Consider the following 19,751-nt stretch of genomic DNA (forward strand, 5'->3'; position numbering starts at 1 on the left):
GCAAGACACAAGGCTGAGCAAGACAAGCCATACAATTTGTACCAAGCTTTGAAGGATGCTATAAAAGAGACACAACTGGCTTCTGATGCACAACTGGTTCTCTTATTGTATTTCAACTAGACATGCAGATCATTTACTACTGAGTTTAAAGGCCTACATACTTTTGCCAATTTTAGCATCATCTGGGTTAGTTCAAAACCAGTTTTAAGTCACATTCCTACCACCTACTGCCAACAGGCAGAAACGATGCCGTCCCAGACACCACCACTTCCTACCTTTTCGCTTTGCTGCAAACATAACCCAGGCTCAGCCTTTGCTCTCTGTGCCTTCCAACAGCGAGACATTCCCCCATTGCTTCGGGGATCGATTCTGCCACCTAACCAGTTTGACCTGGCAAACTGGAGGCAAGAGGTTGCGATCCAGGTTTCTCCAAGGCAGCCTACAGATGGTTCTTACTTGTTCACCTACACTGGCACAAACATAGCCTTGAAGCTAGAACCTTTATGATAGTGTTTATTGCTGCTTTGCACTTCTAACCTGCCTTGGCACAAGCATTTGGGCCAGCAGCATGCAGACATGCAGCTTGATTTTAGAAGTACTTAAGCAGGACATATATGCTTTAACTTGGGAAGAAAGAGCTCTTTAAAATGGCTTATCTGCAAATTGGTACACTAAGCACAGAAACGTGACATCCAAGACTGGAGTATGCTCAGAGCAAGCTGTGTCTTGGCAAGTTGGCTCATTCTGCAAAGAGGCAGGAACCAGATGCAACACAGCTGTGCCTTCTGCTCTGTGTTTCACCAGAGATGGTCTCGGACAGTGCTCATGTCTTGCAGTATAGACACAGCTGTGCACCTTGCTGGTATCGATCCCACTGTACATACCACTAACTGCGGCACAAGCCACAAAAACTGTAAAAAAATCAACACAGAAGGAACAAATAGCACCCTCTACAACAATACTCTTAACTGGTATTTTCTCACCCTGAAATGTCAATGCCTAATATACCTAAAACATTAGGATTTTATGAGGTTCAGTTACAGAAAGTACTTAATGACTTAAGTTCTCCTTCACTGAAGTAGAAATACTTTCGTAAAGAGCAAATTCAGATAATTGGTCTTTGCCCACCCAGAGATACTGAGACTGAACACTTCCAGTCTTTGCTCCATCTGACAAGCACCAGTATGATCATGTCCAAGCCTCCACAAATGCTTTGTTATGATAAAATCTGTTATTTCTCTTCCGCTCCCTCAACTAATTTTGTTCTGCATATGGCCTTTCTCCCCTGTGCCTTTTTTCACTGAGCATGTGACTGTTACCAAATTAAGGCTAAGTCTCACTGTGACTAATATATCTTGTCTAGCTTTTCATCTGAACCACAGAGAGAAGAACAGAACGTGAATTTAAATAAACCAAAAATCAAACAGTATGGAATTCATTTTCACAAGGTGGAAAAAAGGGTAAGGCATTCAAGAAAGTTCAAGGCAGGATTAATTTCACTCCTTGTTAAAACTGGAAGAAGGGTGATCAATAATTCCAATGGCACCAATGTCAAACCAATATGGAGCAATTCTGAAAACCCCATCTATGAAATTACATCATTCTGTAGAATCTTACATAAAGCTAGTAGTACAAAGCCATACAGCTAATCTTTCAACAAAATCACAACAAATCAATCTAGGGATCTGATCTTCACAGTAACTGCTTTAAAAAATATATATAAAAGTAAAAGCTTCAGAAACATTAGTGTTCTCAGTGCACTTCCTGAGCTCACTTTGCAGGATAGCACACTTCCTGATCACCCACAGCTGACAACAGCAGTGAGCCAGCACAAGCTTCAAACTTGCAGAAAATGCAGCAACAAATGGCTGAAGCATAGCTGAAGGGCAGTTTTGTCACTGAAAAAGTCCTCACTTCACTGTCTAAAATGTAATATTAGTAAACTAAGACATGAAAGAGTACCAGTGTAACCCAAACATGGAAGGAAAAAAAAAGCCTGTCTGATTTTCACTTTAAAACCCTGTTTTCACTAGCATTGTTGTAGCAAGTTCAATGCAATTACAGGCTCATCCATTTCCATACCTGTTGATGAACTCCTGGAAAGAAGAAAACAGGAGGTAGTCGATTGCGCTAAAATCTTGGTCTGTTCCATTTAAATGAAACTGCAAAAACACCAGTTCCTTTTTCTTCACATCACGGGGGCCTTGAACAACCAAAGCATACTTCTGTAAGCAAACAGAGAGGTGGTGAGAGCAGCAAAGGAGTCCTCATTTTCTGTTCTTTAATTTGCCACCTGGCACTAATACTCTATAGAAATCTAATACACACCAAGATTTTCTTGGCCATGACAAAGTATACATCTATTAAATATCTAACAAGAACGCCAACCGAATCCCTCCTTCCAGTTTAAAAATGAAGTCCTTATATCAAGATTTTGTGTTTTTCTAAGAAATCTGCTTTGATTCTACCACAGTCCTTTGGATTCATGTGGAATTACCAGTCAAGGCCCTGCAACCTGCATTCTGGACAATCAAAACTGTTTTGAGCATTAAAGTCTGAAACATTTCAGCTCTTGACATTAAACAAGTTGATGCGGAGAACATCAGGCTTCTCTTTGAGAAAAAGGAACAGATTCACAGCCCACAGCACCTCAAGCTGCTTAAAGAAAACACAGAAATAAAATAAAAATGCTAGCAGGTAGAAAACAACTTAAAGTAGTGCAGGCATGATATAGAACAGCAAGCTGCTGCTTGCAGAAGGACTTGGCCAATTGGAACAGGGCTCTGAGTGGTTCAGACCTCCCTGCCTCAGTGCCTCTCCATTCCACTGCAGGACTAGAGCCTATGGGATCAGCAGGCTTCTAAATAAATCTACCATGCAGCATAAAATGTAGGTTCTTAGTCTGTTAAAACATGCAAAAAGAACATATTAGTGGCAGAAATTAAATTAGACTTGCACCTAGAATACTACTTTCAAATATACTAAGGAGCTGCTTCCCAGAAAGAAATGTTGACTAGACAAAAGGCAAAGCATTAAGAAAAAAAAGCTGACCAAAACAGGTACCTAGATAGTTTGTTAATGTTTAGTTTCCTCAAAAACAACCTGATCAATCACTTTAGATACATATGGCCATACTCAATACTTTATATTTTGAACATTTGTTTACACAGAAGCTAGATTTCCTTTATTTTTAATGGCAATTTAAGACAGACTATCACACAATGTACTCATCTTTTTGGCTCACGGTATATCAGTGTAATGAAATGCCTGGTGCCCAGTTAAGATTTTTCCAAGGGTGACAAAAATAATATGTAACTCCTAGCAAACATAGCAAAAGAGATAAGCTGTCCTGCTTTAATGGAGTTACTGCTACTGCTTTCAGTCAAAGCTAGATTTACTATATCAAGGAGCACGCTTGCCAGTTCATTTAGGAGAGGAATGAAGTTTCATTGTGAAAAATGACTTATTTTGTCCCATTCAGGTTTTCATGCCACATACACCCAAATGACAGCTGGTCTTCCATAACACACACACACAAACACACACTGACTAGGGTCTTTTACACTTCTGAAAACAATAGGATAGATGGCTTGAAAAAAAAACTAGAAGCAAGAAATTTTTGCAGCACTAAGTACATATTTTTACTTTCAAATACCACTACCAGCAGAAAAACTCCACTGAATAAGCTTTGTTCTTTTATGTTATTATTACCATAGTTTGATTAGTAAAAGGATCCGTGTAGTTGATTCTCTGAGTGGTGCATTCGATGTCTCCTGGCTGACCTGGATTTATCAGAGGCGGAATGTGATCATAATAATGATGCTTGCAGCTAAGCAGCTGAGCCTTGCCTGGGTAAAAGGCAATACCTGTTTGGGGAGAAAAAACACTGAAGAGAGCTGATTTCTTTCCCAAGTACCTAGATTTTCATTCTGGGATTTAATCCCACAGATATTGAGACATCCTCAAGATCCAGCATATTGAACCACATGCTTCAGCATTTTTCTGGAGCAGGACAAAAGTGCCAGCTGCAGCAGGACAGAACCCCCGCCAGTGCACTGAAAAAAATCAGGGTTCATATTCTGTTACAACAACCGAAGGTTCACAGAAGCTCCAAAGTTTCCCACGTCTTCCCACAAGCCAGTAGTTAACATAACACAGTCTCTCTTACCCCAGATTAAATGAATGTGTGAAGTTACGAGGCTACTGAAGTCAAATAGGACATGTAGTGCTTCAGCATGTACATGTTTTCAGGTGTTATATTTAACATGTCAGATTTTAATTGGAAGTAATGTATATACTATGCATGACAGATTAAAGATCACTGACTGATCTAACAAAAGTAAAAAAGATACTTTTTGGAACATCTAGGATTGTCTGTTCACTGAATATGATGTAATGATAAAAAGCCATCAAACAAGTACTAACTGTTACCATCCCTTATTACTTATATCACTGGGTAGGTAGGCTACTACTTCACCTATATGGAAATTCACATATAAAATAAACCTACTGTTTCAGACCAACAGCATGCATTAGAAGAACCTCAGTCACCTCAGCAGTAGAAGGCTAGCAAAATACAGGACCCAAAAATCCTGTTATACCACACATGCCACATTCAGTATTGGAAACAAGCTTGCTTGAAGATAATCTAGACCAACTACCAAAAAAAAAAAAAGTATGATTCATTAGATATTATTAACTCTCACTACTGACATGACTTGTCCACTAAAATTCAAAACGTCAAAGCAGCCAGCATGTTTCAGTCTAAACAGGCTTTATCCCTTTCTTCAGTGCTCCATGCCTGCAACTTGCCATCTCAACACCTTATCAGAGCAATGAAGTAAAGGGCTACGTTAGTTCAGGTTCTCTGATCCTTCAAGGATCCCCACCAATACTTCTGAATTTACATGTATGTTGCTCTGCTTCTTTAAATGACATTTTCTTCCTCTTGCTGTATGAAAAGTTCACAAAAAGTAAAAAAAAAAAAAAAAAAAAAAAAAAAAAAAAAAAAAAAAAAAGTAAAATAAAAGCGGGAAAAGCCTGCTCTTATAGGCAGATCCATATGGTCCAAACACAAGGACCTACTTACAGAGCTGAGCCTAACTGACCACAGAGAAAAACAACTACAGGAGTATGGCGACAACTTGAAACATTGACCTTTCAGCCACAATTACCAGAGCAGGTATTTGCAAAATGTGGTAACACTTCAAACAAAAGTGTTATTTTTAAATTGGAAACTGACCTATGACTGTTTGAGCTGCGTTTCCACCACAGCTCTATATATGAATGGTTACTGGATAATTAAAAAAATAATAATAACAACAGAACTCACTATTCAAACATGCTTCTATGGTGTAATCCCTCCTGCAAACTGAAACACATTTTTCTGATGCCACACTGTGCTCTTATGCCAACATTGTTCCCTGCAGTCACATCACATTTTCACTGCCTACTGATGTAATGCTAAGTTGTAAACAATGCAGAACAGCAGCAGAAAGTGGCATTGTGGTTATTTTGGGATAGGTTTGAGAAATTCACCTTCTTCAGGGTCAACAGCATCTCACTGTCCAGTGCACCACTGAGGTCCTGATAAACATCTACCCTGCTCAATACACTTTTGGGACTATTTCCATAAGGAATTACCTTCTTTCCCTAAAAGAGGACTCATTTTAGAGTCTGAAAACATCTATCAAATGTTGCATAATGCTCCATAGCTACTGTCATTCACGTTATTGGCGTGAAAGCTCCCAAACTCTGCCATATAATATTAACATTTCCGTGCAAACTCAACACAACATTGATTAAAAAAAGGGGAAGTAAAAGACCTGGGTCAAAGCATTACATGCACTCTGGGCCCTGGAGAATCAACATCAAAAATGTGAAATAAGATAAATGTGAACAACAACTTAACCCATTTTGTTTGCTACCACTCTTACCGGGTGCATCATACAAGGACACTTCCTTGTAAGAGACAGACATCACTGGGTGCTTGAGCTTCTCCCTGAAGTCACTTATGGTTTGGTAGACAAGGAACACAGCTACAGCCATGAGCAGCAGATAAATAAACAGGAGAATTACTGAAAAAACATTCTTTAGGCAGGTCTTGCTGAAACGCAAAGAAGGGGCAGTGGTACCCAGTTCACTATCTGGAACCAAACAGAATATGGATTAGGACTGTAAAATACAGATAGCTGGACAGAATTTATGTAGCATTTATTCAAAGAGGAAAGTAAGCCTCAAACTCAGCTAGATTAAAAAAAGACAAACCAACAAAACACCACTACTGCTGGTTTTGATTATCAGTTAGACAGATGCTTCCTTCTCAAGCATGAGGCACAATCATCCAAAGATTGTGCCTCTTTTTCACATGTTGCATTTGTCACTCTGCTCAAGGACATGGTAGGCAGGAAACAAGTTGATTCTCAAGGACAACTCGGAAACAAAGGTTGAAGTTCATATGAAAAAATGTCTGTCGATGTTCCATCTTTCCTCCTGGAAAAAGCAACTCCTTTCCCCCCCTCCCAGTCTGTGGTCATGCTTACGCATCAGCAGAGAGATTTAATATATTCTAATGCTCTCACACAGGTACCTGCATTGCATCTCCACCATGGCAGAAGTCACTAGATATTTGTCACCCTCTTATTTTTGGACTCCAGTTCATAACTCCTTGTGCACACTACATAAAGTCTCACAAAAGGATTCTTCCAATTACATCTAGAAAAAGACTGCCTCAATTCTCTCACAGTCTCCTTGCCTTCAAAGCGTATTTTCTGAAAATCTTCACACTGGTCTCACTTGTTCATAGACACTGCTTTCCCCATACTCCTTGCATTTCCATTTCTTTTAGCAATACTTGTAAGGGAAAAGTTCATGTACTCTTGAGTTACATGTCACGTTTTGATTGTGAGCGATACACAGCTGAACATGCAAAAGGAGCGTTAAAAGCCAACATAGGAAAGGAGATAAATAGGCATATTTTACATGGACTCTTTTGTGTGGTGTAATTTAATGAGTCAGGCCCTTTCAGGCCATGCCACACTCTGCCCTTCAACTATAATACCATGGTTTGGTGTTTGTTCCTTACTACAGCCAACACTAGCCTTTTAGTAAATCCTGCTGAACACATAACCTCTTAAGAAGGTCCATGGTTACACACATGTTCCCAAGTTACATGCCAGGAGATGGCAGCCAAGGAAATTAAACAGCTGCAAAACCTTTAGGAGATTGTCATTTCAGGTTGGCTTACCTTAACACCTGCATCTGAGCTGCAACAAGCCCATTTAATACTGCCCTGCACCCTCCAAAAGCAAGTCCAACCCAAAACCTGTTTAAAAGCACATCTATTCAATATTGCACCTTGCTCATGTAAAACTGACACAGATTTTGCCTGCAATCTACTGCCATCACAGACACAGCAACTCAGGTAAGATACAGAAGAAAGGAAGATGACATGCTAAGCTATCTCAGAACCAGATATGCTGAATCTTCTTTGACTGAGCCCCTTTCATGAGAAAGAAATGTTCTCAATCCTTGGAAAAAACTCCTTGGCTTTCCATCAGCACTTATTCCCCAAAATAAGTAATTCACTGGTTTGTTTCCTTTCAGAAATGCAATTTAAAAAACCAAACAAACTCAACCACACATGGAAGCAGCTTATTGGGTAGTTAAAGCTGGTAACTTCTGTGTCAATAGTTCTCACCTGGTAAAATAACAGAGCTGGTATCTTCATGAACTTCCATCTCTCCTTCTCTCTCATCTGCTGGGTTTTCAGATGCTCGCTCCACATCTTCACTCAGCTGTGTAGTTAAAACAGTGGTTCAATTTCCAAACATGCTCTCAACTTGCAATTGCTGGAATTTCTATGGTACAAATAAAAGAGGCTCCAACTAACCAAACACACAAAAATATGCCCCCAGTCCAAGAGCACCCAACATCTGTTCCATTTGTTCACAAGGCAAGAGCCACATTTACGTAGACCAACAGCCAAAATTAAGAGAATGATGGCACATTAAATTTAACCTTCTTCCACCCTGCTGTTTCGACAATAACAACACCTTTTCTTTCAAGATCAAAGTAATTGTTTCCCTGGCAGCTTCAGCTCACTTTAAACCCCAAATTAGGACAATGCCCTCTGAAATCAGCAGGAACTTCATTCTGTCACTCAGGAATGTATTTTTAGGCATAAACAAACCACAGCACATACCAGCAAACAGAGCCTTAGCACTTCTTAACAAAGAGGTGCAAAAGGGGCAAGTTGCATTTTGACAGGTATTAGGGCAAGCAGCTCAAATGCAGTCTCAGCCACATAGGTAGGTGGATCATAACAACAGCCAAACATCCCTACATTTCTGGTACTTATTTGAGCTCACTGTACATATTATTATATATTAGTGGTTATGCAACTAATTAGTCTTCCAGTTTTTCTAAAACAGCAACAGAGACCAGATGTTTTCTTGGTTTTGTATTCAGAGCTCTGGGCCCAAACCGCCAAGACGCTTCCGTCAAAGTCAGAAGGTTGTCAGATCAGATAGGCATCACATGAGACCACAAAGCATTAGACTTTTTGTATCTATATAAAGTATCTCCTGTACATTTTCCAAATTTCTTTCATGGTAGGGACTGACATGCAAATTACAGCAAAGCAAACCAGGGCACAAGCTTGCAGCACATAATGTGTTACACAGTAACTGTTCAAGCTAAACACTCAGCATCACCTACCTAATTAGGTATGAAAGATTACCTCTGTCCTGATCTCAGGAAAAATGAGGGCACAGTTAATATAGCAGCCACACTGAATGCTACTGAACTTTACACCCCCAACTTACTCAACAGTAATACGCATGTATCCATAAGGAAGTGCTTTTATTTCACGCAACTTTAATTCTGCATTGAAATCATCACTATACCATTAACAAATCATCATTCGCACTTATTAGGAAAGAGTCCATTCACTTTACGTCTTCAAAGCCTGACGTAAAGTCCCCATCACCTCCTGCCATAGTTCTGTATTCACTTCCACCACACAAAGCAAGTCGAAAGCAGTTACCCAGTTGTTTTTAAATGCTTTGTGTATACATAAAGCATGATTTCCCGTGGTGTGAGGTATGGAGGTAACTAATTGGCTAATCTTGGCTAATTTGCAGGGGGGCTTAGCAGGGTCCAACTAAAGATAATTTTTTTCAATTAAAATAAATGAAAATTAATACTCTGATCCTTTTTGCAGAACCACACCAGCTCTCTTTGTTTACCTGATCCAAAAAAAGCTGTTCTGACACATAAGTATTCACTGAACCTCTTGTATTGGTTAAGCTGAATCAGCTAAGAAGCCAGTTCCAATTGGACTAACGCAAATTCCTTATACTGGGGCTGATCCAAAAAGTTTAACATAAGTTACAGAGTCACTGCAGTTTCCCATCTGACTCCCACACCTATCTGGTTCAGCCACAGTTCCCCAGGTACAGGCACCCCATCAACTGAGGTTACACAGAGGGAAAGCAAATTCTAGTCCTGATAGCAAGGAGATCCCAACACAAGTTTAAGCAAGAACACAACATGCAACAAAAAGCAGGAGTGCTAATGTGGCCTCAGGTGCAGCAAGTTGAGCTGATGTGCAAGACCCCCCTAAAACCAGCTTATTTAACTGAAAATACCAAACACCTGACTTGACAAGAGGTGAAGTTTCATAAACCCACTGAGGCCACCAAAAGCCCAGCACTGTTCATGGCTCAGCCACTGCATTCTCAGTGTACAACACTCAGCACAATGACTCTACAAGGCACAGCAGCACAGACCTGCAAACCCAATGACTCACAAGTGTATTAAGCAGCAGTTTCCTAACAACTGAGAAGCCAGCACAGCATTACTGCATGACAGCTAATTCTACTTTCTCCGTGCTTTACAGAATCCCCAAACCAAGGCAATTGGCAACAGTGAACCTGGAATATGCCAACTGTATATACGCTCATGGGCCAGCTCTTCCTACATCTTATTTTTGATAAAGTGGTGAAGCGTGGTGTGAACGCAGAATAAGCACAAACTTGCAGGGCAGTTAAACATGCAAAAGGATACAGAGATAGGATAGGACGTCAAGAGCAGGAAGAGCATGAAACAGACCTTTGCTCAGCATTCCTCTGAGCTCAGCATGTACAGCTGAGTGAGAAACAACTGCAGGAGCCTGCTCCTGACCCCGCAGTTCCTTTTCAGTCCTGTACACAGAAAAGCACTGGACAAATGGAAGCTCAGAAAAGGCAGCTACAGACATTTCAGCATCCCTGCTAGGAGCAGGGGCATCACAGGCTGACCCAGGTGCTGGAGAAGGGAAGGAACGGCAGCTGCTGCACCTACACACCATCTAGACTTGCACAACAGAGTCTGGGACAATCTCAAATACATGGAGCAGTGTCAGTGGTGGCTGATACACAAGGCAGAAATGTAACATGCATAGTCCAGGCCACACATCAGGTATCAATGCAACTTCATTAAGTCTCTCAAGTACCTCCACTAAATACAAGCTCTTACAGGAGTTCATTTCATCCTAATAATCATGGGATAAAACCTTCCTACTGGATAAAATCCTCTTAAATAAAGGGAGAACTTGTCCATACAGGCCTTTTCTGGTCCACTGATTCTTCACCTTCCAATGCCTTCTATCCTAAAAAGAAACCAGAAGCTGAAACTAAACAGACAATACTAAACTAAATCAGAATGTATTAAAACAGAGCCCTAAACCAGCCATCAAATGCAGAAGAAGGCACACATCTACACGCCTTTCACTGGCAAGATGCAAACAGAAGTGACCTGCAGCGAGTCTCCACCACTGCCGAGCTTGGCACAAACAGCTTCTGTCTCTAGTAGGAGAGACATGAACGAGCAAGGAATTCCGGTTGTCGAAGTCCTTTCATCGATATGCAAACCAAGTGCCGTCTCGGGCTCCGGGCCGGGCGAGAACGGGGCCTCCGGTTTCCGATGTCAGTGCTCCGGTACCGCAGCCGCTTGTCACGAACGAGCTCACCGGCCAGCTGTGCCCAGCTCATACGCTTAAAAATACTGCTGCCAGCTACATTAACCCTTTTTAAAGGTAAAACATGAAATTAAGCGCACCCGAAACACCCCTTTCTTTCTGCCGAGCGCAGCTACAACCAGACAGCGCGGTTACCGGCGGTGCGGCGGGCGCGGGCAGCACCGGGACAGACAGCTGAGGCACAGACGGCCTCACGGCCAGACCCAGCGGGCTCGGTCGCGCTGCAGCAGATGCCGACGGGCCAGCAGGAACCGGTGAAGCTGCGGCTGGCGCCCCGCTCCGCCAGCACTGCCGAGCCGCAGAGCCAGACACCGGAGCCGAGCTGCACTCACGGCAGCAGCGCTGAGGGTACCCCCTCGGCTGCCCCGGCACAGGCAGCGCCGCCCGAGGGGCTGCCCCGGTCCCTCCCAGCGAGCTAGGGCCCGCCGCCCACCAGCCCAGCCCCGTCCTTTCCTCCCGTACCTCCTGGTAGGATGCGGACACCTCTGGTCTCAGCATGGCATCGAGCGGTGCGGCGGGGAGCGGGGGCCGGCCCAGCCCCACCGCACGGCACAGCGCCCCCGCGGCTGAGCCCAGCCGCCCTGCCCGGGCACAGCCACGCAGGCGCCGGGACCCCCCGGCCGCCTCCCACCCGGCCCCGCCACAGCGGCGCGGGGGCTGCTGGGAGGCGCAGTCCGGCGCGAGCTGCTGTAACGGCCGCCCGGCGGCCGTTGGTGCCGGGCTGTGGGAAGGGCCGCGCGGCCGAGGCGGGTAGGGAGCACCGGCAACCGCCCCGGGGAGAACTGCGCTCGCTTTCCGCCTCCAGGCTGGAGGGGACGGAGCTTTCAAACTCACCAGACGCTACAAGGCGTGCCGGTCTTGTGTCGGCTTCCAGAGCTCGCTTGGCGATTTCTGCCCAGCTCTCTTGCTCCAGGCAGCATAAAGCCGTCCCATGCTGCACGGTTGCCCGTTGCATGTGTAAACGGAATTTTTTGTTAGGTTTCTAGGAACATTTCACAGTAAACACAGAAGTCTAGTGACAGGGAAATGAGGCTTTTCTACACCACGAAGTCTTCTATGTGAGACTGAACTAGACTGGAAGAGCAATTTAAAACAATTTTTCTGGCTCTCCCCAAGATGGACAAAATATTATTCCTTTTTATTTTCAATTGTTTTTATTTTTTTGCTGCTCAACGCTGCTAGCAGAACACCAAAACAACAGGCTCGCTTGGCGACCAGACAGAACTTCTGCAGGACTCTGCGCAGACACAGCCGCGCCGTGCCAGGGGAGCAGCAACAGGGTGCTCGGGGAAGATAAAAGCCAAAACCGCCTAAGAGCTGACTCATGAGCCATCCCTCCACAAATACCTACACAGCTATTTTTCTTCCCCAGCATGGAAGTAATTGTTCATGTTTCATCATTAAGAAAACACACACGCATTGAGACATAATGCTGTAGTGGAGCCCCTGCTCCAGTGGATCGTTTCCCTAAGACCCACACCTAGTAAGTTAATAACCAAGGTTTCAAGTCCTTTGACAACAACAATCCCAGTACACAGCTTCTCCTTCCAGAAAAAAAATATTTTAGTTCTTGCTATTCATTTTTCAGATGTCTATGGTTCAAAGGCAGGCTCTAACTTACCTCCAAATCAGTAACACTTCAGGCAGATGTTGGCTAGTATTCAGCACTTGCTGCCCTCCCTTAGGGAGATGCTAATAAACAATTATTTCAGAATAAAAGGTAAATCTATACTGTGACTTGAACCCAACTGACAAATTAGACTTTGCATGTGTCCTGGCAGCACAGGTCTCTGCGGCAAGCCATGCAGGGTATTTGCTGGCAGAGCAACCAGTCAAATGCCACAACTCGTTCTTGGCATAACAGGAGCATTCAGGAGCTGCTTTGTCCGAAGCCTTACTTAAGGTCTCTTTTCTGCTTGACATTTCATGTCTGTTTTGTGGTGTGTGCAGCCAGCAAATGGACATGACGGACAGCCACGATGGCAACCCTGTTCTGAAGCCCAGCTATTGTTTAGGCTGCATAGGCAAACCTCGCTGCCCGAGGAGAATCACAGTAACGACCTTGTCAGCCTCCACCCCAGCAGGACCTGGGCTCAGCTTGCCACACTGGCTAGCAGCCTGTGGCCACAGCAGCTCATTGTCCCCATGCTGTGGCTCTGCAGTCTTGTCCCAGCTCCTCACACAGGCATGTGGCATATTGATCATCACCCCCATACTGTGGTGATATGCCCTCGCTCCCTTGTACTGCTTTTGTAATCCAGAAGAGAGCCATGGCGATGTTGTTTTGTATGTGCTGCCCCAGCTCTGCTTACACCAATACAGAGAACTGCCTTTGGGCAGCCTGTGGAAAAGTGTGAACTCAGGCAGCATGGAACAGATGTTCTCTGAGCTGGACTCACTTTATGCAAGAAGAGTTTATGAACAATCCATAAACCAAAGATCAAACCCATCTCTATCTGCTATCTACTATCCAGATCCTTCTCTGAGCTGTTCAGCTTTCACAACAGACTGTACGAGTGGAGATACCAGATATTTGAATTACAGTGCGGTAGCTGGGAAGACTGTGTGCTCCAGCACCAAACGTCCCAAGTTTTGCATCCATCAAGTCCTCGCTTGCCAGCACTACAGAGGTGCGAGGTATATATCTAAATTGTAAACTTTCTAATTTTAATTCTATATAGAGTTACAAACATCAATCTGATTATTTTTCTGCCACCCCAGAATACTAGTATGGGTAAATCTCGTCATTTGAAAATAATGAAAATGTTAGTTTGCTGTGGTGGTTTGTTGTTGTTGTTGTTTTGGTTGTTGGGTTTTGTGTGTGCGTGATTTTTGTTTGGTTGGATTTTTTTAAGTCATAAAAAACAAAGCCTGCCCTACGTGTGTTGATTTTGTGAATAACCATTTAAAACAGCAAGCAGGGAAACTTCAGAGGGGAAGAAGGATGGAAATGGAGGAATCTTTTATCAGTAGCCGCCTGTTCTGGTGCCGGCTTCGCAACCCGCACGGCAGGGAGCCCCCGCTGAAGCTCGCAGCCTCCGCCGGGCACTTCACAAGTTGTTATTGAATTTCCACCCACGTACGCCTTGGTTTAAACTATTCCCACGTACTTGTAGTTACCCAAACCACCAAGGCGCGGAGGCAGGAACCCGCTCCCGGCCACTGGCCCACGGCGGGGGAACGAGCGACGCCCACGGCTGCTTCCACCGGGGGCTGGAAGCGAGGGGGGCCCGCCGTCCCGCGTCCGTCCCCCACGGCATGGCGGGCGGGGCGGCGCGGCTGCTGCTGGCGGCTCTGCTGGTGGTGCCGGTCGCGGCCCAGCGGGAGCTGCGCTTCAAGCCACCGGCCGAGGCTCCCGTGCGGCTCTTCACCGAGCCCGAGCTGGCCAGATACGACGGGCAGCAGGTAGGGGCGGGCGGGAGGCCGAGCCGCGGCGGAGCCTCGGGCCTCCGAGCCTCCCCGGCCTTTTCTTTAAAGCCCCGGGGCCGGGCCGGGGCAGGCGGCCCGGGAGGCGCTCGGCGCCGCGCAGAGAGAGGCTCTCGGCGGCGCTCTCTCCCGCTGGCCAGCGAGGGAGGCCGTGCTTTGCTACCGTCCCTGCAGCCCGGTGCCCTGAAACCACCTTAAAATTAGGGTTTCTCGTGCTCTGCTGCTCTGCTGTTCCCTCCCGCCTAGTAATTATGGGATAACTTGCTTTTTAGGCATTTGTGAGAAGTTTGCTGGCATTTATGCTTTGCTAGCCTGCTGTGCATTTGTACTTCTGGCAGCTGCAGATTTCGGTCTGCTGAAGTCATGCGCTGACAATTAGATAGCACGTTTCTGTTTTATTGGTTGCCTATTTGACAGGGTACCCATGGCAGTGAATTTCAGATTACCATAAACTGAAGCCAAAGTAGTTTTCTCTTAATAATTCGTTTAACCATGGATTTAGACCCTTCCCACCCCCCCCCCCCCAAAGATTATAGAAATAACAAAGCAATTTCAGCTTAAAGAATCTGTAGCTTTCTGTGACACAGAAATCTCAGCAAAACTTCACATTCAAAACCATAAAATCCTGTATTGATACACAGTATGTCTTTTGAAAAAACTTGTTGGCTGACATTTTCAGGGCCTGCTCTTTCAAGAAACTAACCAGCATCTGACTAAAAATACATCTTAAGCATAAAAGGCACAGCAGAAGCACTGGCTTATTAAGTGAAACAGCAGCAGATCATACTTACGGGCATTTATTTATGTGTTGTTCTGTTAATGGAATAAAGAATGCTGTTGGCATATACCCTTCCATCTGCGTTAGGAACAGAAAGATGCAATTGATCATCATCAAGCAGCATACAGACAAAAGGTGACTTGCAAGAGGGGCATGTCTTCTATGATTGTAACATGTACATTCAAAAGATTCTCTCATTCCATATGCTTAAATCCTCCAAAAAAAAAAAATCTCAGGGACAGTTTAATGCACAAGCAAGAATTTTTGAGGGATAACATATATGCTTGTATACGCACGCAAACAAGAAAACGTAGGACAGAGAATTCTCTTCTTTGTGTCCTGAGTGCTTATGGATTTCATAGGTAAAACTAATTGCCTTTTCCGTGCACCTAAGTGTTGAGGATATATTGATGGCTTCCTTTCCAGGAGGGACAGCCCATTTACCTGGCGGTGAAGGGAGTAGTATTTGATGTCACATCTGGAAAAGGTAAGTTTGCTTCTTCTCTGCTGTCTGCTTATTTTTCATGCTATTATTCAGTCATTTGTTTTTAAATATTTCCAATGTATAAGAAGCCTGCAGTTCAATTTCAACAAAAAGAATATGCTTTTCCTCCTCTGGCACCTTTCCCACTAAGGTTTTTTCTGGAACCTACACTGGTTTTGAGATTACAGTACATGTGGACAGACAGCATAGCCCACTTAGCTTGGCCACTGACCACAGAAATGCTGAAGCCACCTGCCCAGGCCCCTGACTCCTCCCCAGATCCAGGGTCAGGCCACACAGAAGCTGGTGCTACAGCGGTTTACTGCCCTGGGTCCACGAACTGACTGGATCAAAGCCAACTTGGATGTACCCATATTGCAACACACAATATAGGCATTGCCACACCTTCATACCTCCTCTTGCGCGGGTGTTTGCCTACCTGTGCTGTCCAGTGGCCTGGAAGAGTTTGAAGAGTTGACTGTGATTTTGAAGGGGAGAGGAGGAATAAGTACTTTTTTTCTTCAAAGTTTTCTTACACCTAAACCACTTATTGCTGTATTTGTTATTTCTGCCTTCCCTAAGAAATAGAGATGTTTCCATTTGAATTTCTGTTGCACAATCCAATTTACGGTTGTAATGATGAAAAGACAGTAATGCTTTTAACTGTGAGCTAGCTGGAATAATCTTTATGAATTGTATCTTGGGATTTTACTTTTTTTTGTTTCCCCCAATGGAAACTGGGGAAGATAGCACACTATCTGTAAAATGCTTGAAGGGACCAAGGGGATCCTGGTCACTCACCTTAATGTCATAATAGGCAAACTAATGGCTTGCTGCTTTGTTTGTACTACACTTGTTAATGCAGCTTGTCTGGACATACATGCTGGCTAATCTTGAAATCCTAAATGAGACTAGGCTTGCCACTGTAAATTCTGGAGAACGTAAAGCACAGGTCCCTAAAAAATCAGTAATTTTTAAGATTGCAGTATAGGAGTTCAGCAGTTGTATTGTACAACTCCACCCCTTGTTTTTTAAGGACTGGGACATATTATCAAGAAGTAGCAAATCAAAAGTCAATTTTGGAAAAAAGAGCCTTAGACTTGAGTTGTTCATTTCAGTTCACTGTCAAGTGTGTGAGGCTGATGAAAAGCAGAGGCTGAAGATATCATGTATCTTGTCAGATTATCAATGGATTATCTGTTGTTTTTTTTTTAATCTGACAGAATTTTATGGAAAAGGAGCCCCATACAATGCTTTGGTTGGAAAAGACTCAACAAGAGGAGTTGCAAAGATGTCTCTGGATCCAGCAGATCTTACTCATGACATAGTAAGAAACCAGACTCTTAGTTTTGTTTCATCTTGCAAAGTTTTAGTCTTCTGCGAGATTATGAATTATAATATTCAATTAATTTGAATTAGTTTATTGAAGTTGGTTCATGTATTTTAATTTAAACCAAAAATGCATTAATATTCTTTAAACACCTAAAATGGCTATGTATTTACTGCACATGAAAGCTGTAGTGCTAACAGTTTTGGAGAGGAAAGTTGTTAATCTGTGGAACAAATACAATTTATGTAAGCATGTAAAGGGGGAATTACCTGCTGTTTAAAAAGATGCTTCCAAAGAGAGTAAATTGCTTTGTTAATGGATTTAGTTTAGCTGGTGTCACTGTCATGGCAGTGGATGCTCCTTCTGGCAGTGGCTTGTGGCTTGTTTGAGGTGTGATGTACTTACACAGGGAAATGGAGATTAACGGTTTGTTTGACCTCAATATATAAAGTTTCATCAAGGCAGAATTTAAATGAAAATAATAAAGTTACAGGTTATACTATCAATTTTGTTAATCATGCTCTGCAAAGTAAGCGTGAAAACTGACCATAAGGTTTATAGTAATCAATAAAAAAGAAAAATGCATGTAAAAATCTCTACTTTTGTTTATTTGAAACAGGACTTTAATTTCCGTATTTCATTCAGACAGGACTCACAGAAGAGGAACTGAAGTCCCTGGATGATATCTTCAATAATGTTTATAAGGCCAAATATCCAATTGTTGGCTATACTTCTCGACGAATTCTGAATGAGGATGGCAGCCCCAATCTAGACTTTAAACCTGAAGATCAGCCACATTTCAACATTAAAGATGAGTTTTGAGGAACATTTGTGTACCCAGACAATGCCTGGGGAGAGGCACGATACAATATTAGATCGATTCCCTGATTTTCTGGAGATCATGACAACAATTTGCTATCATGAGTCAGTTTTCTGTTTAGAAAATATGTATGTGTACACACATAGTTTACGTAGCATTCTTCCAAGAAACAAACAGATCTGTTTTAGTGTCATACACTTGGGCTGTTTGCTCTGAATTATGGGAGTTATTTCATATGAAAGTTTTTTCTGCCTGGATTTTTCTGTTTACAAATGTGTAATGTAAAATTACATTTAGAAAGAGATAGGGAAGTTTTTATAGTTGAAACATTACTGGTCCTTTTGTAAATCCCAAGTTGTTTCCCACTCCTTGGAGAAGTGTGAATGCACTGTCTGGATGAGCTGACATCAGTTCTCTGTGCTGTAAGTGACTGTAGATACCACATGTACAAACAGGTGTAATAGATGCTTAAATGCTTACATTTTAAAAAGCATTATGGGATTTAATATTGGATAGGTTTGCAAATACTGGATATAAAACCACTCAGTCTCCTAAAATGCAGTTCCTGTGGAATATTTATGCAAAGCCTACAGCTGTAAACCAAGAAAAGTAAACATTTTTTCCCCATGAGAACTACTGTGACATTATAAATAAGACCATCATTATGTTAGTGTTGAATAAATGACACTTCAGTTTTTAAAAATAATTATCAAATATTTCATCTATATTAGATTATGATGGTTTCCTTCTAGCTTCTTCCACTCTTTCACTGACAAGAAAGGGAAGTGATAGCCCACTATTTACCACATATTCTTACAGAACAATTTTATTATAGTAGTTTAGTATCCTGTGGATATTGTTAGCATCTTTATATTGACAATTTCAGCTCTCATTTTTAATTCCTGTTAGTTGTTCTTACTCTAGCTTGATCATTACTGTTGCAATGAAGTATGCATTCATATGTTTCTTTTCCTTTTAACCTAATAGAAAACTGCAGATCCTGTAGGGTGAGAGCAGACCCCCTTTACTGGGTTTCTCTTCCAGTCTTTCAGCAACCAGAGGACCATAAAAGCATGTGCTATATAAATTGCTGCTAACCACTGACTTTCACTAACCTAAGTAGAATGTAAATTGTCATGTATGTGGATTTATCTGCCACTGTGACAGGTTCAATTGAGATGGAAAAACTGAGCAGCTGCTCCCAATTTTATATTAATAATATAGTAAAAATACAGTTCTATATTTTGTTCTGTTTCTTTAGCATTTGGGCCATTTTCTTTGAAGGAAAGATTTTATCAGATGATTCTCTACTTCATGGTTTGCAGGGGACAGCTGCCTGTCAGTTGAATAACTAGAAAAGCTGTTTATTTATCCTTTCTTTCACAATGTTACAGATTTTAAACTTGTTTTGTGTCTTACCATTAGTCCACTTAATTTGCAGGAGGGACTCCATGGGCCCCTCTTGCTGTTGGTTGGTGCTCTGGGGTGGAATAAAAAATTTCGCATCTAAGAAAATATAATTGCTTCAGAGAATTATTTTTGTTTTATTATTATTACTGCTGACCTTTTGAGTAGATAACCAAGACCTTGCTGATGCCTGCCCACAGGTGTGGGTGTATACCTGCCACCTTTATGGGAGTGCATGTGGGTTTGGAGGTAATGATGGTGGTTGTTCTGCCAGCATTTCACAAATCATTTTCCAATGCCTACTGGTTTTTCCCCTTCTCTTCCTTGTGTGCTTCCTGATGGGGCAGCTTGAGTAACTGTGCCACTGTGGTTACTGAAATAGCCTTGGCTTCATCTGGGATCAGGGTATCCAGCTGCATTTCAGTGATGTTGTAGCTGGAGTACCACCGTGTGGCTCAGCATTAACTGTTCTCTCCCTGCATTTCC

At 42.9% G+C, this 19,751-nt stretch overlaps 2 protein-coding genes across 12 annotated transcripts in view; one reads left to right on the plus strand and one right to left on the minus strand.

The window, feature by feature from the left end:
* PACC1 (proton activated chloride channel 1) overlaps positions 1-19,751 on the minus strand; it is an 89,644-nt gene that overhangs the window by 8,613 nt on the left and 61,280 nt on the right. For 2 of the 11 annotated variants that reach the window (XM_065058402.1, XM_065058410.1), the window contains exons 1-6: positions 11,483-11,618; positions 10,798-11,067; positions 7,700-7,796; positions 5,937-6,146; positions 3,712-3,866; positions 2,083-2,225 (exon numbers count right to left, since the gene is read on the minus strand). In XM_065058402.1, coding sequence (XP_064914474.1) covers positions 2,083-2,225; positions 3,712-3,866; positions 5,937-6,146; positions 7,700-7,796; positions 10,798-10,863 — 671 coding nt within the window. In that variant the 5' untranslated portion in view covers positions 10,864-11,067; positions 11,483-11,618. Of the gene's footprint in view, positions 1-2,082; positions 2,226-3,711; positions 3,867-5,936; positions 6,147-7,699; positions 7,860-10,495; positions 10,544-10,797; positions 11,068-11,482; positions 11,727-15,237; positions 16,937-19,751 lie in introns of those variants that run through there. The other 9 variants (XM_065058407.1, XM_065058405.1, XM_065058401.1 and 6 more) reach the window with 9 other exon arrangements.
* On the plus strand, positions 14,038-19,373 carry NENF (neudesin neurotrophic factor). The gene is made up of 4 exons (XM_065058413.1): positions 14,038-14,425; positions 15,651-15,711; positions 16,932-17,035; positions 17,684-19,373. Exons 1-4 carry the CDS (start codon positions 14,279-14,281, stop codon positions 17,858-17,860), a joined length of 489 nt encoding a protein of 162 aa, XP_064914485.1. The 5' UTR covers positions 14,038-14,278; the 3' UTR covers positions 17,861-19,373.

This window comes from Columba livia, chromosome 3 (genome assembly GCF_036013475.1).
Source record: "Columba livia isolate bColLiv1 breed racing homer chromosome 3, bColLiv1.pat.W.v2, whole genome shotgun sequence".
NCBI lineage: Eukaryota > Metazoa > Chordata > Aves > Columbiformes > Columbidae > Columba > Columba livia.

Bases quoted from the DNA above. Each gene is read 5' to 3' on its own strand.
- NENF (XM_065058413.1), top strand. From the start codon at position 14,279: ATGGCGGGCGGGGCGGCGCGGCTGCTGCTGGCGGCTCTGCTGGTGGTG. The intron at 14,426-15,650 runs GTAGGGGCGGGC...CTTCCTTTCCAG, and splicing joins CCAGATACGACGGGCAGCAG to GAGGGACAGCCCATTTACCT. The intron at 17,036-17,683 runs GTAAGAAACCAG...TATTTCATTCAG, and splicing joins CAGATCTTACTCATGACATA to ACAGGACTCACAGAAGAGGA.